Source organism: Onychostruthus taczanowskii, unplaced genomic scaffold (genome assembly GCF_017590055.1).
Source record: "Onychostruthus taczanowskii isolate IOZ18803 unplaced genomic scaffold, ASM1759005v1 scaffold76, whole genome shotgun sequence".
Taxonomy (NCBI): Eukaryota; Metazoa; Chordata; class Aves; order Passeriformes; family Passeridae; genus Onychostruthus; species Onychostruthus taczanowskii.
Genome location: NW_024505450.1, coordinates 700820 through 728172, shown reverse-complemented (window position 1 = coordinate 728172; position 27353 = coordinate 700820). Strand labels below are relative to the sequence as shown.

At 37.5% G+C, this 27353-nt stretch overlaps 1 protein-coding gene across 5 annotated transcripts in view; it reads right to left on the bottom strand.

Moving 5' to 3' along the window:
- Positions 1 to 27353, bottom strand: part of USP47 (ubiquitin specific peptidase 47) — a 52529-nt gene that overhangs the window by 7348 nt on the left and 17828 nt on the right. For 3 of the 5 annotated variants that reach the window (XM_041423261.1, XM_041423258.1, XM_041423263.1), the window contains 21 exons: positions 26102 to 26305; positions 25102 to 25218; positions 23849 to 23987; positions 22227 to 22323; positions 21592 to 21737; positions 20708 to 20787; positions 19740 to 19889; positions 13654 to 13749; positions 13411 to 13563; positions 11882 to 12049; positions 9979 to 10110; positions 9198 to 9274; positions 8830 to 8885; positions 8169 to 8281; positions 7184 to 7288; positions 5933 to 6140; positions 5406 to 5521; positions 4376 to 4495; positions 2300 to 3083; positions 467 to 642; positions 225 to 305 (listed from right to left, as the gene is read on the bottom strand). In XM_041423261.1, the coding sequence (XP_041279195.1) occupies positions 225 to 305; positions 467 to 642; positions 2300 to 3083; positions 4376 to 4495; positions 5406 to 5521; positions 5933 to 6140; positions 7184 to 7288; positions 8169 to 8281; positions 8830 to 8885; positions 9198 to 9274; positions 9979 to 10110; positions 11882 to 12049; positions 13411 to 13563; positions 13654 to 13749; positions 19740 to 19889; positions 20708 to 20787; positions 21592 to 21737; positions 22227 to 22323; positions 23849 to 23987; positions 25102 to 25218; positions 26102 to 26305 (3318 nt within the window). The remainder of the gene's footprint in view (positions 1 to 224; positions 306 to 466; positions 643 to 2299; positions 3084 to 4375; positions 4496 to 5405; positions 5522 to 5932; positions 6141 to 7183; positions 7289 to 8168; positions 8282 to 8829; positions 8886 to 9197; positions 9275 to 9978; positions 10111 to 11881; positions 12050 to 13410; positions 13564 to 13653; positions 13750 to 19739; positions 19890 to 20707; positions 20788 to 21591; positions 21738 to 22226; positions 22324 to 23848; positions 23988 to 25101; positions 25219 to 26101; positions 26306 to 27353) is intronic. The other 2 variants (XM_041423260.1, XM_041423259.1) reach the window with 2 other exon arrangements.

Sequence of the window (27353 nt, the reverse complement as noted above, 5' to 3'; positions counted from 1 at the left end):
TACTCCATTAATACTACAGAAATAAAGACACTTGAGAGATAGTGTAAATCACATTCCAACTGCTTCCTTGGAACAGCAATAATCTCAAACTTCCTTTCTAAATCCCTTGCAGAGAAATATGAAGAAAAGGAGTTTCATTTTTTTCCAAGATTTCAAAGCAAAACCTTGGCCAAGGCACATATTAATATTTTCATGAATCAGCCTTGAAACATTCAATGCCTTACCTCAGGCTCATTTACTAAGAGTTGATAGACTTTAACTCTGTATTCACCCTTCTTAAGGGCTCTTCCAAGTCTAATAGTTATCTAGAAAGCAAAAGGAATATCTGTTACAACTGGTATCAAAATCAGAATTGTATTCTGTAACATGCTACCAAGACCAAAATAATTTTTTCACTTGTTGTAAATTAACTTAATTTATATTGTACCAATATACTTTCAATGATTCAAAATAACTTCTAAATAACCTTATTATCATCAGAAAATGACAAAAGGGTCTCATTCAGCCGAACACTCTCAAACTCTTGATTGCTGGCATAGACTCTAAAGACTTTGAAGTGAGAAGATGGAACTCCAACAAAAGGCTCCAAGTGTTGCTTGAAGGCAGACAGTGTAATTCTTTTATCAACATGCACCATCAGCCCTGAGCAAAAATAAAGACAAAAATGGTATGAAACATCTTGCTACCAAAAAAAAAAAAGCACTCTCACGTACAATTTCCATGTATTCAGAGCTAGCACTTGCAGCAAAACAGTACTGAAAAAGCCTGAATTATGGTTTATGGCTACATTTACATTTTATCTAATGATGTTATCATAACCTTTAAAAGCTTTGCTGTATTTTAAGTGCTTATGGGCAGATATTTCTGGGGGACACAGCAGTTCCAAACTGCCCTGGTATGCATTCAGCAAAGCAGTATCTTGTCTGTTCAGAAAGAGAACAAACAGAATTCCAGGGAGCAACTGCTAAATCCTCCTACAGCTTTCCTCAAAGGACAGGGAACTGCTTTGGTGCTGGGACTGGCTGGGCAAAGGCCACCCAACCCCTTCTAGCTTCCTTCCTGGCTTTCAGCATTAAAAAGGTAAATTCCGTGTTCTGGAAGGCCACAGGGTATCACAAGACAAGCTCAAAGCCAGATTAAGGGACTTTTTCATGGACTAATGCCTTAATTACGGAAAAATTGTAGTAACACAAAATTCTGGAATACAAAGGGAATAGTTTACCTTTAGAAATTGTGTTTCTCAATACATGCAATTTGTACTACACTACAAACTACATCATGATTGTGTAACGTCACAACACTCTAGAATAAACAATTCAGAATATTGAAGTGAACAAATAAATTATTTGAATGATACTAAAAATAAATAAAAGCTTTCCCCTCAGGATAATCATTTATGCAGTGTATTATGATAACATCAAAATTACTGCAAACAAGTAGTTCCTGAATCCAACTAGACCAACCAAAACAAAACAGGGATAAATGAAAGCAGTTTACAATTAGCCCCAAAGAAAGACCATTGCAAGCTAAAGGAGTAATTTTATCAAAGCTTTACTAGATGCAAATCAATTTCTCTGTGAGAAACTCTTCTTTATCTATTACTATTAAAATCAGATTTCTGGATTGACAAGAAGGCCTTTGTCTTTCAAAATATTTATCTTTCATCCTGCTATTCTTTTATTATTATTCTGTTAGTTATAAAGCACATGCAGGTATAGAGCACTGTTGAAATTATGTATTTTTTTGACAATTATATACCACTTAGGCTCTTATACTGAACTTGTTTGGACACTTTCATGTCAGCCATATGCCTCACTGTACCCACTGTATTTCAATTAGTGAATTAAATTGTCAATATCAAGTATATTTGAATTTTCTTTACAGTCAAATGACTAAGACTTTTCAAGTTTGTTAGTCTAAATGGTAACAGAAATATGCTGGTTTAACCACATTAAATAAGTGCATTCTGAAACAGGTGAATCATCAGCAGCAGATGCAACTATGATCCTTTCACTAGAAGACAACTCAGCTTGCTCTTCAGGGAACATTATCAATACACTTAAGTAGAGGTTCATTTTCTTAGAAACAAAAGAGCAAGACTTTTCAAATATGTAATCACTTATTACAAGATCAAAATAGATTTTGCTGAACATCACATCCTGTCTGCACTTCCATTAGCTTTAATTTGACATTATAATTAAGTTTTTCAATACTGCCATTAGACTTTTTTAACACAGCATATGAATTAAGTAGTAAAACCCACAGAATTGTTTTAAGGCACTTAAAAAATAATACATACATTTTTGTCCTTCTCCTGAACCCTCCTCTGCAATGTAGGGTTCTGATTTAAAGTACATATATTGTGCTTCTCCTCTGCTCTTGCCACTTTCATCGTATTCACTGTCTGTTCCAGAATCCTCTTCTGCTGTGTCCCAGGTCTCCTTCTTGCCCTGATTGGCTTTTGATCGCCTGCTACTCGTGATGCTGTGAGAATCCAGTCCATTAGCCAGGGGGAGGGGGGCATTGTCCACGTTGCACAAAGTGTCACTGCTGTGGCTGGAGCTGAGGATGTCACTGTCCACTGAACTCGTACTCCTGTCGTTATTGACATCCGAGTCCGACCGCTCCTCAGACTGCAGATTCTCTGCATCAGAAATCTGAATTTGGTTGTCAAGTTCTCTGTTTTCTGCTGATGCTGAAGAGTCTATTTCATTTAAAGGTGACTCAATGTTTTCAAAATCACTGGCTTCTGTGCTTTTACTGCTGTCTCCATTGTCTCCCTCCTGCTGCTGCTGTTGCTGCAGGGACAAGCTTTTAAGTTTTTCAGTGCTTTCTTCCAAAATTGCCTCTACGGATTTCATGTTACCTACAGGTCCTTTTGCTCTTTCACAAGATTCATCTAAGTTGCCTGCACCCCCACCAGACTTCTGATAAAGTGCCCGTCTGAGCTGAGATCCAGGAGCTTGCTCTGGCAATGAAACGTACAGTCTGATGGTGTTTGCATGGCGATCCAGAAGTTTCCACAGCTGAGAGTCTGTGTATGTCACATGACGGTCCAAAGACTCTGAGCTTTCAATGAACACCTGAACAGGAAAGAAGTGTTGTACCATGTAGTGGTATTTTAAATAAATGCAACAACAGCAAACACAGGGTTGAGCATTTTGATAAAAGGTGATGTTTCTTGATGCCATTATTTCTAATGTGTATTAGAAATAATTCCATCAAGAAACATCACCTTTTATCAAAATGTTAAAATACATGCTTAGAAAATGACAGACCAAGGAGTCTGTAGTATAATAATGATTTCACTTTTCCTTGTTTTCATAACCATGTAAAGACTGGAGTGAACTGTAAGCAGACTGACCAGGAAACACATTCAGAAGTGGATTCATAAATCACTCCATGTGCACCCTTCACCTGCGCACAGCACCGTTTTGGCAGCAATGAGAACCACCACCGCAGCAGACTGTGCCTTTACATTCCAGTACAGTGTCATAAGGAAGTTTTAAATGTATACATGTTCAAGCAATAGTGCAAATTAAATGTGTCTCTTCCCTTTGTCAAAGGGCTCCATGTTGTAGTGACACTGATTGTGAAAGGCCTCTAAGTAACTGAGTAACAACTCAGCGCCACTGTACTGCCCAGCTGTGAGCCATCAAAGCCTTCCTCAATCTTTCTTCATCAAGAAGATTTAACATTGAGCTTCAACATCAGAGGATGTGCAAAATGTGCTAAAAGATGGGCTGTTTCTACTGTAGTAAAAAAGGGCAATGTATGCATTTAAAATGTTTAAGTTATTTGAGTGCTAAGTTACTCTTCTTCTGAATGCATTACACAATTATTATTGGAAATATTTATTAGAAGCCTTTTTTGAAAAAATAATACAAATTGTCCAGGGAGAATCTTCATAGTGAAAACTACTGAATTTAAGATAGAAACCCACCAAAAACTTGCTTTTAGTTTTGATATTTGTTTTTTAAGAAGTTTAATAATACTAAGAGCAGGTACAGTTGTTCAGGTGTTTTTACCAAACACATCCAGCAGGCTTCATAGCAATATATCAGTCTTTGCTCCCTAAGAATGCTTGACTTTTAACAGTCTTCTTTGTAGGGCTGTTAAGCTCAGCATCATCTGAACCAGAGTAACAGCCAGATGTCTGATTCTCAGTCCACTCTCTCCTATGTACACTTGGTTTCATACATAGCCTAGAATATTCACCAGCACCACTGTACCAGGCACAGAAACCCCACACAATACAGAGCAAAATACAGGACAGCTGCCCATTATCAATTCCATACATACTTCCATGCCTTTTACAACACAACAGGTAAACACAAACACAAGGAATGAACAATTTAAAAACCAGAGCGTGTACCTTGTTGCTTCTAAAAAAGCCTTCAGCTTTCAGTGTTTTGCTGGACACGTTCAGCAGACGCAGGTCATTGTAGCACCGCTCCAGCACCACCCGCATGGTTTCGGCAGGCAGGTGCGTGGCCTAAGACAGGGAGATAACATGTGCGTCACACATACCTTCAAAACTGAAAAGTGCTTCATTTCTGGGATTATTCACTGGGAAAGGAGCAGGCTTGTTTTCAACTTTGAAATTGCAAAAGAGAACATGGAGGGAAACCTCCCAAACCTGTTCAGTCCCAGTGCCTTTCCTCCACCCTTTAATATGTAGCAAGTGTCAGTTTTTCCATAAGGTCAGAAGCATAAAATGGCCTGGCTTTGCAGAGAACTGGAAAATCATTCATGACAATGGCCTTATCTTTAACATATGAACCAAGTGAAAATTAAAAATACTCTTGAAAACAGGTTTTGCACAGTGTCCACTTAATTCTTAGACTGAACTCAAATTTCTGGAATGATATTTTATGACACATATTGTGAAGTTACACCAATTACTGAATAATTTTACACAGAAATGAGCAAATGCAATCTCCATCTTCCAATGCAGCAGAAACAGTAATGTCCCTTGGTTTCAAACCAGGTAAAAATCAATTTGCATCTTGGTAACAAGTGGCTATTGAGATGAAAAGGAGAGATTGCACGAAGAACGTGGAGAGCTTTGGATGTTAGGTGTCAAATATTAAAGCTGGATGGGAAGTTACACTTCAGTTCACCTGTGTGGTAAGGGTTCATTAGTTGTGTCACCAGCTGGACTCTCAGTGAGGTTGTTAGAGGTACTAACTCTGCATGGAAGCAAGAAGCAGCCTGCTGCTTTCAGCAGGAGTGAGCAGGTGGACAAACTCAGCGTAGCATCTAACTGAACCCTGCTGGACACAATTCACAGCATGATCTGCAAAAGGTGCAGGCTCTCATTTTAGGTATGGAAATTATGACACATTTCACAGTCACAATGAACAAAAACTCTTTAATACAAGTCCATAAGGACTGTAAATTACCTTTGAAATTAGTTGTTTAAACTCTGAAACTGTTTGATTTAAATAAGCTCGCACACTTATTGGAGGAGCAACAGATTCAGTCTTCAGGTCCACTACATGAACCTTTACCATCACCTCTGCAGGGAGGAGAGAAAAGAAAACAAAGTCACATATATACACAGAGAAAATTCAACAGACAAAGAAAACACACGTATGCTTGTCTGATGTAATAATTAAGGGGCTGCATTAAATATAAACAGTAAGAACTTGGAATGCAGTCCAATTTCAGAATTACATATTCTGATCAAATTTAATGCTAAAAAAGAAAACACCTTCCAGTTTGACAAATTTTAGTGTACCTTAGACCTGCTTCAACTAGAAGCAAGTCAGCAGCACAGCACATTATGTAGTTCTGAATATTGACTGTAAAATTTAGGTTTTCTTCTTGCAACACCTCATACTGAAGCTGTTTTACAGCTCTGTGCTTGTGCCACCACACAGTATAGACAAGGAGAGACTAAAAGCATATACGTCATTACATATCTTACCACCAGGTTTATAGCACTGGAAAACTTGGTCAGGCCTTCTTGTTTCCAACAGTAAGTCAAACATGTAGGTTGACTTGACCCCTCCAAGTAACAAACCCATTGGGGTATCCTCTTCTCCTTCGTAGGAGCGCTCCAAGTAGTCATGGAACTCATCGTATTTGACAAGGCGACAGCAGTTCAAGGGAACAGCCTCTTCTAAATCCATTAACTACAAGGTGCACACACAGAACCCCCCAAACATCAGTAACAGCTTACTTGGGAGCTTAGTTCTTAACTTGCAAGCTAGAAATACCTCACTGGGCGTACATCCAGGAATCCCCTGAATTCACAACAGTCAATCTGGTTTTAGAAAACACATCATAGCTATTTTGCAATATAGATACATGTTATAGATACACATTATATATGCATATATACATGCAATATATATATATGTGTTTCCAAATTCAAACAGAAGCCTGCATGTAAATGCAGAAAAGAGGGAATTTTGAAAAGTATGTACAGAGGCACATGAAGACAGGCCCCACAAGTATTTTCAGCGGAATACATTGCCTATCACTTACACCAGATGGCATCTTAGAGGCCTGAGGGAGTCACATCTACTAATTACTCTCTGTGCATCTCAGAGAGATGTTAGCACATCCCAAATGTGTAAGTGCCTTGCTAGTGCTCTCCTAGCCAAAAACATACACAGCAAGAACCAAAGAGTACAAGTAAGTGAGCAAAAATTGATGCCTTCAGCTCCCACCTGTTTGAGGAAGGCAGAGATCAACAGATGCCTTGGTGTTCACTCCTGTTACTGAATTAGCTACCCAGGAAGATTCTCAAGAGCTCTGTTATTATGTATCTAATACAAGGTTTTTACTGCAATGCCAATAAAAGTGTTCAGAATTCTTTCAACTTGCTGAGGCCATGGTGAGCCTAACAGCAGCTCTCACCGTCTGATTTTAAAATAAGGGTATGCCAGATCATACTGCCTTTTACAAGGGCAGGCTGCATCACTCCAATCAGCAATCAGCTGATGGCTACTGGCAGAAAATTTAGTCAAAAATGGCAAACTAGAACACCTTTAAAAAAAAAAAACAGAACAAAATACCCATCATACAGAACTTCTCAAGAACCACCCCCCAAAACAACCCCACAGCCAAGCCCTCTCAAACACTCCCACAGTATTAAAAATTTAAAATCTGAAGACACAAAGCAGAAAACACTCCATCAAACAATTTAACTATTCTGTTACACATGGCATACCTTGTAAGCTATTTCCACAGCTTCCTTCAGTGTTCTGTCCTTATGAACTTCCAATTTGTTCTCCATCATTATTTGCTTTGTAGGATGCATGCAGAATAATTTAATCTTTGAAATACAAAAGAAAGAAAAAATTTCATGAAGGCATTTTCAAATATCTTTCCATTTAAGTTGAAAATACCATATTCAAGCAATCTAATATGAAATAAACCTTTAGCTCTGCTTCAGCTGTGGCATGGTTTCCTTTCAGCTGGTTACAGAACTGCAGACAGAATATGTCAAAGGCACACGAGGTACATGTGTGCATCTGAACCTTTCTCCCAGCTAGGGTACAGGTACAGCTTCTATAACCAGAACATCTTGTAGCCACAGGCTACAAGTGAGCAAACACTCCAAAGCCAAATGAACATATGAACAATGAATGTGAAATTCCTTTTTCACATAGAGAGTTACACATTTTGCAATGAGAGAACTTCCTCATAAAACAATCACTTGATTCATAGATAGAGCAGCTGACTGCCATGCTTGTAAGGCACTGAGGTCCTATTTTGTTTGTTACTATTAAATCTAGGGTTGGAAAAATTCTGTTCCTTCTACCAAGTAACTATTTAGTATTAGTTTAAGAAATACCACTGCACAAAGTCAAGGGTCATAATATGAGAAGATTTAAGAGTATAAAACACAATGTGCAGCATTACACATTCTTTGGAAGCAATTTTGCTTAAAATAAGTGATAAGTTGTTTTGGGTTTAATACCAATTCAAATCCACATGCAATACATGAATTCAACAAAAATGTCTGGTGAATACCTCTAACAGATGCCTGGACTAGGTACAGCTCTCCAACAGGTGTGCGATTCATTTAAAAGAATTGTTAGTGCAAACATTTATCCCAAAGGAGTCCTTGTACTGTAGTGAAAACCACTGTTTACTATAGAAACATTTCCCACTAGCAATGTATTGTTACTCAGTCCAGCAGAAATTCTAACCTTGCATGTGTTGCGTTCAATTTCACGTTGCCTCTTTTCTTGTTCTTCTAATTCTCTCTCTTTCTGTACCAATTGTTTAATGTGATCTGGATATTCATGTGCCTCAAGAAACTCTGCCAGTAAAAACAAAGCATTAGTTTTTAAAAAAATAGAGTTTTTCCACAGCAGGCATTACCTTTCCACCTTTAGGCATTACAGGTATATTTGAGGTATCTTTCTTGCCCTTTCACCCCGTTCTTTTCCCACACAAATTTCCCACTACACCACGCCCTTTTACATTATTTTAATTAAACTGAAGTCAGCCTCTTATTTCCCTTGCTTATGTTATCAGCAACACAAGAAAGTGATAGCAGCAAGATTCCAGTTGATTCCATACTGATTCCATTCAGTATGCAAAGCTTTTCTGTAGTAGAGAAATACACTAAAGCTGATGACTGCACTTAATCCTGTTTTTACAATAAATGCAAGTATTCTTTCAGAAAGTGAATTACTTGATAATAAAAGTCTCAAGATATCATCTACATTGTGATAAAAGAAATATTGCACTTCTGCAGATTAGTGTACTTTATGACATTGTTTCATAACAACAAACAAAACCACAACATGCAACACTTCAGTTTAAAAAAACCCCAACTTTGCAAATAACAGCTGTCGAACTTACTCGCATTTCTTGTTGGATCTTTCAGTCTGTATATCAGCATGTAAGCATTTGTGGAGCTGGGGGAAGAGAAGAGACAGCTGAATTTATCACTCAGGAGACAATACTGGCTTCAGAAGCTGCTCTGGTTTCTTTATATTTCAGTAGGGAGCTGTATCATATCTAAGTAATACACCAACCAAGAAGGATTTTCAAAAATAAATATCACATTATTTTAATGATCTGAAACAGCAGTCAGGGTAGTTCTTACAACTATCTGAAGTATCTGCTAATAATTTTAAGGTAACATGTTAGGCATATGCACCTTGGCCATTCATTTCATTAGATTAAAACACTACCAGAAAGAAAAGTAACATTACAGTAATACTAACCTAGCAAAAGCACTGGAATAATATCCTCTGCTTCCAGAAGATCCTCCATATGTTTTCTTAATATCTTCCTGAGTTATCTAACAGAAAATCAATGTAATGATTACTTGAGAAACTTGCACTAATCGAGATGCATTTACTCTCACTAGAAAACATGGCATTACACAACGCACTATATTAATAATTCCAATTATAAAAATATTTCTGCTTACTTGCTAACTTCCAAAAACAATTTCATAGTGATTTGCTTCTCCATTTCACAATGGATGCTAACATGCTTTTTTAGTTTTTCAAGTAGGAACTTCTTAGAGAAAAAGATAGGTTCCTGATTGCAATAGTACCTATGGATGATAGCTGGAACATCTCCATCAGCTGGACAGGTTTAACAGCACAATCTGGACTGTAACAGATCTACAAACACTTCTCTAAGCAAGAAATGCTCTTCACACATACAGAATTTGAAATACAGCCTGGTCTGTACATGAATGAAGGCTTCTTTAGGAACCCTCCCACCATCACTGCCAAGGAGAAACACTCCTTTCCCCACCACACAAAAATACATAGATCCATAAAGAAAAACTCTCCAAACCCCTAGAAATGAGTTAAGCTAATGAGTGAAACATATGTATATGGCAGGACATTCGGATGAGATGATGAAATCGAGGAAACACTTGAAATACATATAATGAAACTGGTTTTATGGGCAGCTAAGTGGAAAATCACAAACGAGAAACTTATTGGTCCACTTATGAGTGGATAACATAACTAAAAATACTATTTTTACCTTGCTAACATGCTGGTCATTAAAGCTGTACCACTGATCATCACTAAAAGATTTTATACAGGCATAATAATGGCCACCAGCAGCACTTCCAGAATGAACCATGACAGAAAAGAGCTCATACAACAAGGAACTCTGTGGAGAGAAGAAAAAGGTGTGAAATGTATCCAGTGAAGAAAACCTAGGCAAATGGTAATTTTAAAAAGCTTTAAAATAAGGACACAAACCCAGGTATGTAAATAGTAGGAGGCAAAGAGTGGATTTGTGTAGTAGCAATTAATTAATGCAAAGGCACTGAACAAAACCAGAACTCTACTATGCTAAACTTTACTCAGCAGTTTGTAGCTACAAAGCTTAGGTCTATTTGCTTATCACCCCTCTCCACACATGATGCTATACACTTTTTTTTTCATAGATAAATGGATGGAAACACAGGGCACTAAGCACATGCCTTCAGTGCTGTACATAAATTAAAAAATAAAACTGAACCATACTGATTCACAAGTGTTACAAGGATATTTTTAGACTATGCAGAAGAAACACTGTATGTTCTCAGCATATCCCACATCCATTATTAAGACAGCCAAACCAAAAAGCCTGGCTTGACAGCTTGTCTGCCTTGAGAACAAGTAGTATGAAATAAGTGGCCAAAGCTACTGTCAATACTTGGACGTCCCACTTGCATTACAGACACATTCAAATATTCTGGTCTTGTTCCAGTCAAGGGACTAGAATTAATTTTTTCATAATTTCCAACTAAGACTGACAGTATTCAGAACATAAACCAAAAAAACCCTCTCGAATGGTTCAAGGTAAATACAAACGGGGCCAGATGTGCAGATTAACATGCAAGTCACCCTTTAAAACTGTTAATTTATAAAAGTACCAGCTGAAGCCAAACAGCTTTCTACCAAGGCTGAATGAAAGCTACTGGCCTGGTTTCAGATGAGTTCACTGAACAACAATACATGAAGCACATATTGTAGACATCACCATAAAGTTCAAAATTTTCAATGAAAACCAAGTTTACCAGTGAACTCTACCACCCTTGATGTCCCACAGTAGGATGGCTGCTATGCTGGACTGACTTGCTATTTAATTCCTTTATATTAACATGACTGAGGGAATATTTAACATTTAGACCCTCGGCTTCATCTGTAACTCTGATCAAAACTTGCCAGTCTTCTCCTACTACTCTGCAAGATGCTCTTGTGCAGCTAAATCTAGTAGACCTTAGACAGCTGGCCACAAGTAAAACCACTGCTCACAAGGCAAAACAGGTCTCCAGTTTAAGGGTCTGCTGCCAAAACAAGTTACTCTCAGAAGAAATTCTCAGTCTGACAAGCTGGGAAGACCTTTACGTATCTCAGGTGACCTCCAAATCAGCGGAATTCTTTCCTTTGTTGTAATGTCAATTTTTGAAAATTCAAATAAACTCACACACTCCCAACCTCTCACCTCACCTTCAATGTCATAATTAATTATATTTTTATCATTTACATCTGTGGTGGGTAGACCCTAGCCAAGAACAAAGTATCCCTCCAGCCAGTCAGTCACTACTCCCCTCAAGTGGGATGATGGAGAAAATCAGAAAATCAAAAGTGGGAACTTGTGGTTGGAGACAATAATAGGTTAATAGATAAAGGAAACAAAAAAAAATTAATAATGCAGTGATGCAAAGGCATTACTCAGCACATCCCCCCTTTCCCCCAGCAAAGCAATGCCCAGCCAGTCTCTGAACAACAGCAACCTTGGAAAGCCCCCAGTTTTTTCCTGCTGAGCATGATGGTGCACAGCAGGGAATCTGGCATGGAATATCCTGGTGGTGAATCCAGGTCAGCACTTCCAGCTGTGTGCCCCCTTCCAGCCTCCTGCCCACCCCTCTAACACCCCAGTATTATCATACCTTTTCACTGCCAGCTTTAGAGATCCTCTCTGCTGCACTATTGCTTTCAAGGCAGATTCCTTCATCAACTCCATCATCGTTAGAAAAATCATTGCTCATCTGATCACTGTGACAGCTGCCTTCATTTTCAGCTCCACTATCAGTGCAACTCTCAGTCTGAGGAGACTTCTTAAAAATAAGACATACACACTAACATTACACAACATTAAAAGCTACATGGAACAGGAAATAAGAGTGTTTGTGAAATGAAAAAATCCACTCTGTGAAGCAATTAAATTCCTCAAAAAACTAGAGACGTCTGCAATTGAACACCGAGAACAGACTTGTTTCTGTTGGTCTCTTCAGTCCACCTCTTCAGTATTCCTGGGCTTTGTGTGCAACTGAACAGTAATTAGGAGCTTTCAGACTTGGCAAGGTTATATTGGTTACTAGCCTATTCCATGCACTAGCTATCCCAATTCAGAACCTGGAAGTCTGATACCAAACAACAAACCTGTTGTAATGTGGCCCTGTTAATCAGAACTGACTGAAAATATTTTCAATCACAATCAAAGACTTTTTTTTTTCCATTTCAACTCACTGGACCAAGCCAAGGTATTACAGTAAGACAGACTAGTGTTCTGCTAGCTTAACAGCATGGTGTCACCAACACTGTGAATGCAGCTCACTCAGGATACTCATCTCTTACCTGATCACCTTGCCTCTGGATAATTGTTTTTATTTTCTGACAGTCCTTAATTTTATCTGAGTTCTATTGTCCCAGATCAATCTTCATTGTTATTTATCCCACTCTGAGAGGTATCAAATTCTATACATGGCATCCTTCCTAAGATAAGGGTTTGCAGAAAGCCAGAAAAGCCTCCCCATATGCACATCTAGGCAGTATTTATCTTATACCAGTGCAAGCCAAACAAGGTTTTCAGGAATGAAATTAGAGGAACTACTTTGGTCTTCAATGCAAAATGCACAGTAAATACTTCTTGGTGAATGTAACTGCACAACATGAATTTTGGTTAAAACCCAAAAAGCAAAAAGCCAGAAGACTGATGGAAAAAAAAAATTAAAAATCTTATTTCAACAGTATACACTACATGGTGATTCAGAGGGAAGAAATTCATTACAAATTATTTCTGGACTAACTAAAGTATTCAGAGTTTTGAAAATTTACATCATTTCTTATGACCAACACGATTCAGACACAAGTTTCAGATAAATCTTCCCTTCTGGAATTGCAGTACATATGTAGAAGCCCTGAGACTCATGTCTTTAAATCCGTCGACTGAAGATGTAAGAAATCTGAAACAGCTTCTTTATGGAAGCTGGAACACCAACTACAGAGAACATGTTTGTTTGCAATACTAAAATTTAAAAGATTTAAAACCTTCTAATTACAGCACTAGCATGGCTAAAGAACATTTTATGTAGATGAATAATGCTATTAAAATAGGCTTATCAGACTGGAATTTTGATTTTCAGAATGAGAAATTTGAAGGAAGTTAAATGCTTTTCTCTGAAACCAAATACTTTACCTCATCTTCAACATCAATAAAGACACTCATGTCCAGCTCCTCTGGAAAAGTCATGCGATCGTTGAGTTTAATTCTGTGCATCGTGGTATAATCAAAGTCAAATCTCTTCAGCTGTAATGTCAGCAGGTACGGAAAGTGCAAGAACCGCAGACCCTAAATGAAACAAGGACAAGATTATGCCCCTGTTGTCAGCATTGGTATTTATTAAAAGTAATTTTTGCAAATCATTTGACCAGTCTTTACCTTTCTTGCATCACACTTCTTCTTACATCGCTCACAGAAGTACTGATTTGGGCCATCAAGGATCTCAGGCTGAATGAAAGCATGCAGTGCTTCTTCCTAAGAACAAAAACATGTTACCCCATTTTTAAAGAGTGTTTACCATCCAGGTATAAATTTACTATGAGATTGCAAACACATACAAATAATTAATTTAAATCTACCACCAAAATTTGATTGACAGACTTTGGTATAGACATAATATTCATGTGAACATGACCAGAAATCAACCTTTCTACCCAGCAAAACCACAATTATCGTTAACTTGTATCTTGTTCAGTATTTGATGAATCCCAACTGTCTTTGGTTCAATAGTTACATTTACCCCTGTTACCTTGCACACCACATTTAGTCATGTCTGTAAAGTCATCTGCTGTGAATATCAGCTTTTTAAACCCTGCCTTGTCCTTGCTCTCCCAGAATTTTGAGATGGTTCTCTGCATTTCTAAAGGAGTTTTTCTCAAAAGATCCAATCTGATATTTAGAGGGGGAAAGAAGAAGCAGCAGAAAAAAAAAGTTACTCAGTTTGTCAGTGCCTTGCCTTAGTCCTGTTCTACCAAGGGTCTTAGGAAACTACATTTGAAGACCCTATTTTTAAGTGAAAGCTGGGGAAAGGACAGAGGGAAGAGTATTTGAGTTTTGCTCCCTAAGGGGAGAATCAGATATAGCCATCTCCTACAAAGAATTGAAGTAGTTGCCTAGCTAAACCTTATGAGGCAACTAAGCAGTAACTGGAATTTTGTCTTCTGACAGCTACCTAGTTTGGGGTAGCTCAAAAAACCCCAAAGTTCTGTAAGTAATGCTTACACCCAGGACTTCAATGATTTCTATTTTGCTCCTCACTACAGCAATTAATATTCAAAATACAACCAAATTGATCATTATTCCTCTCCCTAACACAATTTGCAGCAATGACACTGCACATTAAGGTGTACATACTTGAGAATAAACTTGTTCAAACAGAATTCACTGTGAGTATTGAGATGGGTTCACTGAAGAATTTTACTCAGAGATTTTCAATGTTAAAACCCATAACCCACTCAGCTTGCAAGCCAACAGGCTCCGGGTTTCTGAACTCCAAGCAGAAGCCAGAAGTTCTCTGCTCACCCATGAAGGTGAAAACAAATACAACTTGCAAAACATTTTAAAAATCATCATCTGTTAATGAAGGTCTGTGGCTGTTCCCCTGAAGTCTGAATAAATAAGAAGGGGCTAAACTGGGCAGAGTAAACTCAGCAGTCATAACATGGCTGGCAAAGAACCTAGGACTGGTATCTAGATCGTGTTGTTCGGCAAATCCCACTTTGGGAACAAATCAAGGATATGCCAAGTTCTTCACAAAAGACCCCAGTTCTTCCCTCCTCCCTTCTTTCTTTCCAAGAATGGAGGTAATCAGCAAGAACAACAAAGCAAGTATTTTCCAAAAGCTCTGTTGTTATTCTAGGAGAAAGAGTCCATTTTTTAAAAGTCCTATTTGAGGTGACAACTATTAACAAATGAAAGACCTGCCAAACTCCACAAAACAACTCTAGAGAGAAGGCAGTCATCTCAATTTCACATTTTTTGAGCCAGCCAGAAGGGCCTTTGAACAGCCCTGAAATCACAGCTCTTGGGCAGAGACTCTCCAGACATGTGAAAACCTTTTAGAGTCTGAACTGAACTGCTGTCTATGTCTTTATTTCCTAAATGCTGCAGAGGCTGAGTTGCTTTTTACTCCAGGGCCACAGACAGCTAGTGTTTAGTAAGATTATGTCCTGAAATGTGAGGAATCTCATTCTGAAATGTAAGAAAAGAGACTAAACAAATTAGAACCTGCTTAAAAAGAAAGCAGAAGAAATGCATTGCTGTATTTTGACTATTATTCACAACTATTTCAGTGAAAGCAAAAAAGTTAATGGCCAATACAGAAAACATGAATCAGAAAACATGACATAATGACATCATAATCAGTGACAGAACTCTCCTGTGAGCCAAATGCCAGTTAAGGCAAGAAAAATGTATTTCAAGTGTAAGAAAAAAAGTTGCAGCTCGTGCATCAACATGAAAATAAATGGGAATATATGGAGGTTGGGACATAAATTATTGTGTAATGCTTATGTAGACTCATGTGATGTGCAATTTAACAAGGAAACACCCTACAAATTTGTACATTAGGTAAGAAGTGATGATGCTTTAGACCCCTGAGAAGGCAATGAATTATTATTACATCACTCTTGAGGTTTCACTGCTTAGCACTCATAGTGAGCTGTGCTTTGAAAAGCCTGATTGAAGCTCCTGGGACCTCCATTACTTTTGAGCTATACATATATATATAGCCATGTATTTTTCACTCCTTGGATAATGATCATTGCTGCTCCCCGGGCTGACTCTCTTGCCTCTTACATAATCTTTACACCAAGGTAGTTCTGCTGATTAGGAGGTTTCTTAATAGAATTCCTACTCTAGTGTAGTTCACTGCTCTCTGCTCTGACAGTTTACTCAGGAAAACTGGGACAGAACTGCCAAGCTGCCAAGTCTAAGACAGCACACATCCCCTGCCCTGCAGCACCACCAGAAGCCAGTGTTACCTTAGGAGTTACCTTCAAAGTGGCAGCTGTTCTCTACCCCTGGAGTTACTGAGCATTTCCAAAACCCCCTACACACACACTTCAAAATAAAGCCTAAGTGATCAAGCTACAGATTAGGATGACAAAAGCTATTTAAACTTCTTTCTAGTTCAAAGAATCAAAAGAACAATACAGGCTGAAAGAAATTTCTGGAGATCATCTGATCCTAATCTCTTGCTTGAATCAAGTCAAACTTTAAGCACATTGCTCAGAGCCTTGTCCAGCCAAGTTCTGAGTGTATCCAGTTTTTAATATTCTGCCATTTCTATCACTTAGCACACTAAAATGCTGTAACAATTCAACCTAATTATTGTCTGGCTCAACAGAGGCACTGCAGAGAACTTTCCCCTCCATAAAAACGCATTATGATCGAGTCAGTGGTTTGACAAGTGCCATACTGCAAGCATTCCTAAATGTGTAAATTTGTAAAACCTGTGAATAGGAGTAATAGGACCTTTATGAAGCCTTACACAACAAATGGTATTTAGGCAAAAATGCTGTTGGAAAATGCTAGAAACTAAGTGTCATCTGAGAATCTGAGTTTTCAGAGCTCATCAGTTTTCCTGTGCTCAAAGAGTACATTCAATGAAAAATACAAGACCTTGTTGTTACTGATCTAGCCTTAAAAACAAAAAGGAATTATCACATCATCCATATTCTGCCTTCACCAGTTTGGCAAGGACACCACAAAGTTCACACAAAGTTCAAAGTAACTTCTGCCCTAAGAAGGACTACTTGTACACATACTTACACTCTCAAAAGAAAAGCTATGGTACAAAAGATTTAAAAAACTAACAATACTTAACAAAACACAACTGCATTTGCTACACCTCCAGAATACCTGGATCATTACTAGTTTCCTGGTACTACAAATCAACTCTCACAGTTGCGTCTTTCTCTCCACTGTTCATCTTGCAAAATATTTTTTTTTAACTGCAGAACATTTCAGCTTATGTCTAGTGCTGTTAAATTAAAAAAGACACTAGTACCTACAAAAATCAGAATGTGAATTGTTGCTCCTGTTTACCTCCCTGAAATAAGCCAAATATTTTTATGGATTTCTACTGACCTCAAGAAAAGACTGATTCAGGGTTTTTTTGACACCATACCCTTGAACAATGCAGATTACATAAGTGCTTTTCCAGAAACCATCTTGAGCCACACACTGACAACATCTCAATGCCCCAGAGCTGCCCTAGTGAGTTTGCAGCTATGCCACATGGAGTTGGGGGATAGAGTGGGGAATCAGAAAAATTCCAAATGCAAACTTAAGACCACACTGAAGAATTTCAGAATTAGTTCATAGTAGGAAATAAAGAAAGCATGACATTATCCTTCCCAGTTCTTCAATGTCCCCATACACTGAGAAGTAATACACATATAAATTAATGCAACATTTCTAGTATCTGCATTTCTTTGGTAATACACAATGTCAAACAGTGGGATAATGCTCGTTAAATGGCATTCTACAGACTAACCATATTCAAGGCTCATCCATCCATTCTCTCTTGTTTGAAAGTAATGGAAAATCACTTACCTCTAACTAGAGTTCTTTGAAGGTAGTATCCTCCTTAGATCCCCTATCTTGGGTTGTGTCGCCTGCTGCAAGTTCCCTCAGGAGCTGACTAGCAAGGTCTAAAAAGTTTTACATTCCCTTCCATAAGCCCTATTAGCGCATGTGTGAAGTTTTTGATCTCTCAGACCCTTTTACCTACACCTACTAAATCACATCATCTATGGATCAATGGAGGATACTACCTTCAGAGAATTCCATTTAGAAACAGGCGATTTTTCCCTTCTCCAAAAGCAAGTATCCTCCATATCTCCCCACTGCTGAAGACTACAGAACTAAAAATTACATCTGCTATTGATCATACATATGCAGGGAGGAGAATCAACTGAATGTAATCAGAATAGGAATTGAAAAAGCTCAAAAATTGAAGCATCAATACAAGTTGCAACCATGTACGTTTGTGTAACAAAAATCTTAAAACTACTTTCCTCAGTGTAGTAAACCCAGTAAATGCTGACTGAAAGGAAAAATATCATATATTATTAGAAGTAATCTGAGCTTTCAGTCCTTATTCATTCAAGTTTTGTTTTTACAAGTAGACAGTCTGTTTTTAGCATTACACTACAGACTTGTCCACTACAGAAAAAACCTTTCCATTTGAGACGGACGAACAATGCATTGTTAAATGCAGAATTAAACTACATGAACTGAATAGTTTTCATTATTTTTAACACATCATAAAAATCTAATTATTGAATAAAAATTACAACAAATAAAATTTAGTTCAGGGAATAATGCTAGAAATCAGGGGTAAAAGGTGAAAAGGGAAGCCATCTGTATAAAATATCAATCTGTATTAAGACAGCTTCAATTAGCTGGACAGTTCCAGAAAATTTAAATGCAATCTTAAAAAGAATTCAAAGGATGTTACTAACTTGAATTCTTTTTCCAAGATCAATGTCCCTCACCTTTACTACTTCTCAAGATTGGTATTTAAAGTTTCAAAGTATGGAGTACTTTGAAGCTATACTGCAGTTTAAATTAATTCTAACAATTCTTAACAGAATTACTGTTAAGAAGTATGCACTATTAGAGCTTTAAAAATTGCCAGCACACTAAATACAGAAGAAAAAATACTTTATGTTTAACAAACAAGCCAATTACACAAGTGCTTGTTTAAAACAACCTTTACTCAAAGACTTGTTTGATTTATTCTTATTCTTTCTCACAGCTCCATCCATAGTACACTGTGGAATTTCACAGTCTGTAGTATTTTTTTTTTCACAGTGGAAAAACTCAAACAAAAGAACTTCCACAGATTTACTAAGCAACAGTTATGCTTGCCAGCATCAGTAAAGCTGGAGCAAAAGAGACTATAAACATTAATGTAGAAAAAGATTTTTGAATCATCATCAAATTAATTAAAAGGATATGGTATCTAAGTGACCTTCAAAAAGCACAGCAACAACATGGCAATTAAAGTAAAAATTTTATGTCAATGTTCTGTTCTTTCACTAACACTTCCAATAAAGCTATGAAAATTTAGCAGATGTGCCAGTAAAAAAACCAACCCAAAAAAAACTTTGTAATCTCATAAAAATCTCTCAAGTAAATGCTGAAGATTTTATCAGGAAGAAAATAACTGATTACTGAAGCCCTAAGGCAATAAAGTTGCATTTCCCCTCCCCGTGTACATGCACCAGTAGGACTCATTGAAGGGCAAAAGAAAAAAAAACCAAAACAAAAAATAAACCAAAAAGCCAAAAAAAAGAAAAATCTTCTAGAACTTGCTAGCTGGTTCACTGCACAAAGACGAACACCCCAAGATGGAGTATCTAGGATGATACTTACCAGGGAACCAATTCTACCACTGGGGCATTATGTATTCTATGTGTGTATGGATGCACTATTAGGACCATAATAGTACACACCACGCTAGCAAACGCCTGGCTGGAGCCATAGGGCCGGATGACCAGAGGGATATCCAGGTACGTGTCGATTCTCCAGCCTTCATAGCCACACTCTAGGCACCTCACATAGTCCTTCAGTTTGCCTTGGTACAGTTGATTTATAAGATCAGCCTGAAACAAACAGATGCAGCAACAGGGATTTTTTAAAGATGACCAATATTGTATTTCTTTGGTTTTATAAGAAAATACCTTTTTGTCAATTAAGTCTTAACTGCATGGCTACACATTTAAAATACCGTTTCCCAGTAGGACATCCATCTCCTGATTTCTTACTTTCCTCTGCCCAAAACACATATCAAGCTTCTCAAATCATGCTACGTAAGTTTCAGTCTCCTTTACAGTCACGTCTTAAGTGATTACAAAAGCACCAAACTAAATTTTAAAACGAGCCTGATCTTACACACATTTTTAACAGACTGACCCTGCAGTCCTTTCCTGTGTTTCCAGAGACAATTTACCAATTACTGCTATTTGCCAAAACTGGCCTGCAAGAAGGTGGCCATTTATCAGAATGTATCCTGTGCCAGAAATATATTCCTAACTTTCTCCTGCATTAAGAAGGGAGAGCTTGAGCTTCAAGTGGCCACAACACAGCCTAATAAATACTGACATCAAGGAAGTTATTGTGGGAGTTACACAACCACTTTCCAAATAAAGCTTCAAATAAAGACTGAGTATAATATTCCAGAGTGCAGAATATTCCACTTTTAATTGGGGGGGGGGGGGGGGGGAAACAGCAGATACAACACACTCTTGAAAGTCATACATCACAGTAGCTTAACTATCGCATCAAAGCAGAAAACTGGAAACTACCACAGATTTTCAATAAGCTGGTATTTAAAATTTAGTAAATTATTTTTACAATCATTAGAAAATCCAAACACCCACAATACTACATCACTGAATGAAGAGAGTTTTTCCAAGCTTACCTGCTCTGTTTGCTTCCATTTCTGCTCCAAAGCATCAAACATGACTCTACAAAGCTCCTGCACATCATGCTGCTGCCATGCTGTTAAAAATTGAAGTTACTATTAGTTAAAACAGGAGATGTTGTTAGCCCCAATAATGACTGTAGCCTGAGAATGCTTCCTAAAGAACTACTCATTGGTTCAAGTGCATACCTACACTACTACCTGTTCACTGCTGGGCCACTGTTCAATTCCACAAGCAGCTGTCTCTCAATGTAAGCAAGAAAAATAAGCAGTCAGCTTGCTCACTTTGTTTATACATAAAAAAGAACTGTGTACACAAGCAAGAATATGTGAAAATACAGAAGTGCTAATGTACTCTATAAACATAAAACAAACTGCTTCTGATTTCTGTCCTACTTTGTGCTGATTCTCCAAAACCCAACTTCTAACTTCTCATCATCATGTGCTAATGGAAAAATCAACAAGTTTTGGGGGCAAAATTATACCACACAAGTGTAAAAAAGACATACATAGTGCTTTGAAGTAGACAATATTATGGGTAATTCCATAAATGCAACATGGGCATTTGACATTTGTGATTCAAAAGAGAAGCAAGTTTCCTATAAAGAACTACTTTTTAGAAACAAGCAACATGTGTAATGACAGTTTAATTACAAAAATTTATGCTTTTTACTTTAACAGCCTAAAACTCACAAATGCCATTTCTTTAACAATCAAACACAATGCACAACAAAGTATCCATGTAGGCTATTTTGTTTCCACCGAAAAAATGGATTCTATTAATTACTCTTAATTATTCTGGTATTTTCCCCCATGAACAGCAGTTTAGCCCCTAGCAGGCAGCTGAAGCAAATCACAGCAGTTTAACAGCTGCACATTACCTTCACTACTGTCCCATCCAAAACTCCGTGTAACGTCAGTTGTTTCAATTGCCCTTTTTTTGCTGGTCTGCAGTAAAACAAACAGTCTTTGAAGCTGGTAGGGGATACTCCTCTCAGGATCCTCTTCAGATTCCTCAAATTCCCACCTATTTGGAACACAAGATATTTGAAAAATAAGACTGCTTTGAAAACATTAATCAACAAGGCATTAAATCAACATTTACTACATTTCAGGTCTGCCATGTCACAGGTTAACTGCAGCTCTGTTTCTTGGGAGAAGTCAAATGCAGTTGCTTTTCACTTCTGCAATGATACTCTTCAAATGTACAAACATAAAACCAAAAATTTTGAAGACATTCACCGTACAGACATGAACTGCACTTAGCATCAAATTTAACTTTCAGTTTGATGTTTTCAAGATTCTTTAAAAAGTGTCCATGCCACAACCAGTAACTTGTATTTTAGTGAAAAGCTGAAGCTTTTAAGCAGATATAATTTCTAAGTCTATCCAGCTTGACTTTCATCATGATTTCCAGTATCCAAACAAGGAAATTTTGACAGGTGAAATTCCAAAGGGTCTCCTACCAATACGAACCAGCACAAATTTAAGAAGTTTTTTGATTCTATATACTCACTTATACAATGCATTTCTAAATTCAGGAGTCATGAAAAGTGTTTGAAGAAGGCTGTTCAAGTAGCAAGTCATTGCTTGATTTACCAGCCCCACATAACCTAAAAATATGAGAATAATGAGATGGAAATAATGCAAAAAGATGGCACATCAATTCAAGAGTTAAAACACTTGACAAGAAAACAATTCTGTGATAGTGTTTAAGAACTGCATTTGTCTGTTGTTATTTATTGTTATTTACGCTATAAATGAAGGGAATGTTATAATTTCTGAGAACAACAGGGAATAATAGTTTATATAACAAAAATAATTCTCCTGAATGACATGAAGCTAGTTTTTTGATCACAATAAAAAGCAATATTTAAGGCTGAATACTACACTAATGGGGATGTCGGTAACTATAAATAATAGCAGATTTAAATATTTTACGGAATAAACTAGAATTTTCTAAGAAACAACTGTGTATCTTGAAGCTTGCTGATTGCTTTATGTCTGCTAAAAGTATTCTATAAATAATGTTATTATAATTTGTATCTGCACTGGTTTTATTATTGTTTTCCAATCAGAAATAAAAAAAAAATCCCAGGTGCCCACACAACACTACTATTCTAAACCCTTCCTCCTTAAAGAACTAATTAAAAAAACTAATTGAACTACTAAAACACTGCCATTTTTACCAGCTGAAAATGAAATTATTTACTTATATTAATCTAAGCAGTAATTTTAATATTTTCTCAAAAATATCCAATATTAGCAACAACTGATAAGCAAGGAGCATATACTGAAGCATCGTATATTAAAGGAATTAAAAATGCCTGTTTATACTCTGAAAATTCTTGAAAAAAAAATAATCCCAGTACCACACTAGTAATGAAAAGGTAGCTACTTCACACACAGGCATTTTCTGTGAAGAGACTGAATCAGAACATTTGTACTTTTATTTATTACTCTACACTAGATAAATCATCTTTTCAGTTTTATTAATGACAAAAAGGCAGATAAACTTTCTTATTTGCCAAAAAGCCTTAACCAGGTGAGAAGCAGTGCAACATGAGTGTCAGCTTTGTGGCTGCTCAGTACCCTTCTCACCGCTGTAATTTGCTGTCTCCTCCTGCCCTGCTGGGCAGCCTCCCAGAACCCCAGGCATTCCCCTTCCCAGGATGTCTGCTGGCTGGGGGATGCAGGAGGAGCCTCTTGGGGAATCCTCCTGGAGGCAGAGAAACCCGCAGCCCCCGGCAGGAATTCCCAGGCCAAGCAGAGAGAGATGTGGCAGGAACCCCTCCAGTAACAGAGTATCCAGTTCAGCTGGGAGTGAACACAGCTGGAGCTGGGCACGCTGCCGATCCAGCCCCACGATGAACTAGGGACCCGCAGCACACCAACACTGCAAAGGAGGACCCTGACAGAGTCTGAATTACTCTGTCCCAAGTAAGGCAAGGATGGGACACATTTCTAAAGTGATGAGAGAATATCATAAAAAACATGAATAAAAAAATGTAACAGTGATGTGGGTATTTGTAAAATAAATTGCAATTTATTAAAAAAAAAATCCGGAGGTGCTACTATTTGAAAATGTGCTAAAATCATTACAAACTAGCATTACCTTTACAAGAGAGAACAAAATACCTGTCTCTGATTTGCTCAGGACTGAAGAGTAAGAATAGCTTTGACTGACATAGTCATGGGTACATCCAATGGAGCCCTCTCTTGGAAGGGGGCCTATAAATCTCTCCTGTGCACCGTCCTCTGCTGTACCTGACTCCTCCTGGAAACACAAACACACCCATCATAAGCACAAGTTAGACAACACATTTTTACTGAGTACCTATGAGATCTACTTTTCTCTCACGGCTAAGAAACTGATTTTGCTAGACACATCACACAGTATTTTCAACATTGCAGATACACAGTGCAACTTTAGTTCTGCTTCTAAGTTCTCAAGCCTTGACACATTGTTCTTTAGCACTGGCAGAAAGACAGGTCCTTTGGAACACTGCACAACCAAATACTATTACAATGGACACAACAAGCAAGTTGGCAATTCAGCATCTCATTTGCCTCAAGTTTTCTGCACTGCAATACAGAGTAAGATTTTTTCCAGACATACAAATTTCACTCCATTACTCTATCAGAACCATTCTTAAATTCTGATCTTGAGCGCAATTATTTATACATGGGGTTTTTTTTCCCTTTTTCACGTAATTAAACTCCACAACAAAGGCTAAGTAAGCCAGCATTAAGCTGATACAAGAGCTAAGCAATAAATATTAATATATCACTAGTCTATCCAGTCTTTGATTTGAGTATATTGCAGCTGTGTGCATCATGTATTTGAGAAACAGAAAATTTCAAATATTTGTTATGGCAAACAGTGGCTTCTACCAACAATGCCAACTCTTCTTTTATATTTATTTATTTATTCATTTTTCCATAAAAATAAATGCAGAAGCAGCTCACTGCTGTCAGTGCAAGGCTGCCATTTCTGAGAATTCTGCCAGAAAGGCCTAACATTGCTTTCAAACACCCAGAGAAAAGGGATTGGATATATGATTAAATATGTATCGTTAAGACTTATCTCTGAATGTGTCAAAGATTAATTAATTATATAACCTTAGAAAATTGCTTGCAGCAAGCATCACATAAATATCGATGAGCATGAACAGAGTGACAGCAAATCATTACTAAGGGAATTGGTCCCACTCAGGAGAAATGTGAACATAGATGTAAATACAGTTAAAGTCTGTTGAGAAGATTCCCAAAGAAGCTTAGGACGAAATACTCAGCCCAGTTTTACTTCATGTTCTGATCTTACACAAGCACTACAAAGAATACACACCTCTCCCACAACAATGGCTTATGTAGCTGAGTGAAGACTTTACCTGCATTATGTGAGGCTGCTCACCATCCTTGTCTGTCAAATGCAGAAAGTTCTTCTTCCCTGGCTCAAAACCAGCATCCACAATGGTTTTGTCACTGTTCTGATCTATTGGAGTCTGCTAAAAAAGAGTAAAACAACAGAAACAACACTTTTTAGAAACAGATCTATATGCAATTAACAGATTCCATCCAAGTACATTGCTTGATGTGGTTTCTGACACAGTAAGACCACATGAAAATAAAAAATTATCCAGTAAACAAAACATACATCATCAGTACTGAAATAACTTGGAAACAGTTTAAGAAACACTACAGTCTAATGCAGTTAGTTAATCTTAACACTTGGTTAATCTAGTCAGGAGCCAAAGACCATAAGTTTCTTGTGAACATCACATTATCCAGTGTAATCAATCTATAGCATGCAGACACTTTTCTTCTTTAAAAGAAGAAAAAAAATTACTTTCAGCAGGCATAAACATGACCTGAAATAAACTAACGACTACTTCTTAACAAATCTTAGAAAGTTTTCTAGGTGCATCTATAGAAATAATATTAACTAAAATCAACATTGATTTACAATAAAGGATAGGAGTGATATAAATAATTTTTTAAAATATAATATATTCAAATAGGTCTAAGAAACATCAGGACTCACTAAACAACATGCTGCTGCTGAGAAGAAAACATTTCTCAAACAAGACTACAGGAAATTGAGACTATTTATCATGGGTATTATTATTAAAAATACATAGTGATAACAAAAACTAATATTGCATCTGAACGACCACATTAGTTTTTGTTTAATGATTAAACAGATGTATCATTAAAGAGCACACTTTGAGACTAAAATCCAGCCAAATCAACAGAGCGGCATCAGCCTGCTGCGGCGCACCCAGTACAAAATGTAACAGGAATTAAATAGCACCATGCAAGACAGAAGGAGGATTTCTGTACTGTGAAGTGCTGGCTAGGCAGAGGAAGCAGAAAGCTCAGCTGCCCCACCGTGTCAGTGACACTGTCTCCATTGCCCCACATCAAATCAAAGGAGCCGTTCACGTAGCCCACTTTGGCAGCCACGTCTTCAAAGAGCCGCTTGAGCGGGGTGGAGGCTGGCAGGTTCAGGGTAACACGCTCGTTCACCGTCTTGGCATTCGTGGTGTCCTGTATTATGCACAGCACCCTGGGCTCCTCAGCAGCACATTCTGCCTGCAATGACAGCACACAACAATTCAGGAGCAAAAGTAAGAACATTTAGGAGTTTAACTGAAAAATCAAAACAAGACTTCACCAATAAAATGTAGTATACTTTTAAAAACTAAGGTTCCTAAAGTTGGGCTTTATTTTCTGACGTGAACATGAGAAAATGAAGAACTTTCCAGTTTTGAAAAAATCTATAAAAACAAGCTTAATTTCTATAGAAAAAGAAGGAATTTGTTCTGGTGTGGGGACAGAGAAACCACTCAGGTTCCACACAGAATTTCAGCTAGCAAGCGCATAGGAGACTCCTTCAAAATCAGGAACAGACTTCCAAATCATCACTTCAGCTTTGACACAATCATAAGTCTTGCTGAGGCAGAATATACCTTTTGTGACTTTCAGGAACGCAACCCAGAAAATGCGCAAGCTTCCAAGTAACCTTGGAAGCTGACCACTAAACAAAAAGTTTCATAATCAAGCCACCTGATTCAAGTAAGAAAAGTAGCACTGACAAATGGCTACCAGAAAAAGTAAAGAGAGTTTATATGGAAACTTCAATGTATCTGAAATCAGAACAATAATGATCTTGAACGAAAGTGATAATGGAGTAATAGTAAAAGTTTCGGGACCCAGGTAAGTCAAAAAAACCAGCATTTTCCAACACTGAAAACTGAGGAAGTCAAAAATCTAAGCATAATCAATTAATTATCTTAATTATCCAAAACTGCAGAAAAAGAATAACTGATATTTAAATACACATCTCATAGGAAAGGATCAGGTAAGTAAAAGGAATTAGTCCTTCAGGGACTCAGCCTTTTCAAGCTGTAACACACGGAAGCATTAGTAATGCATTGCCAGAGTGCCCAAATCTCAGTCTATGGCTAAAGGCCACAGCATCCAAAAAGGCAGAAAACCACATGCGGTGCTATCATAATTCTCAGTGGATAAGAACAACAAATGGCAATAATTACGTTCATGCTCAAACTCTCAGCCACATCACAAGCAGCTTCTAGAGAATAGAGAACTACAAATAAGATCTGAACGTGTTCAGACTGTG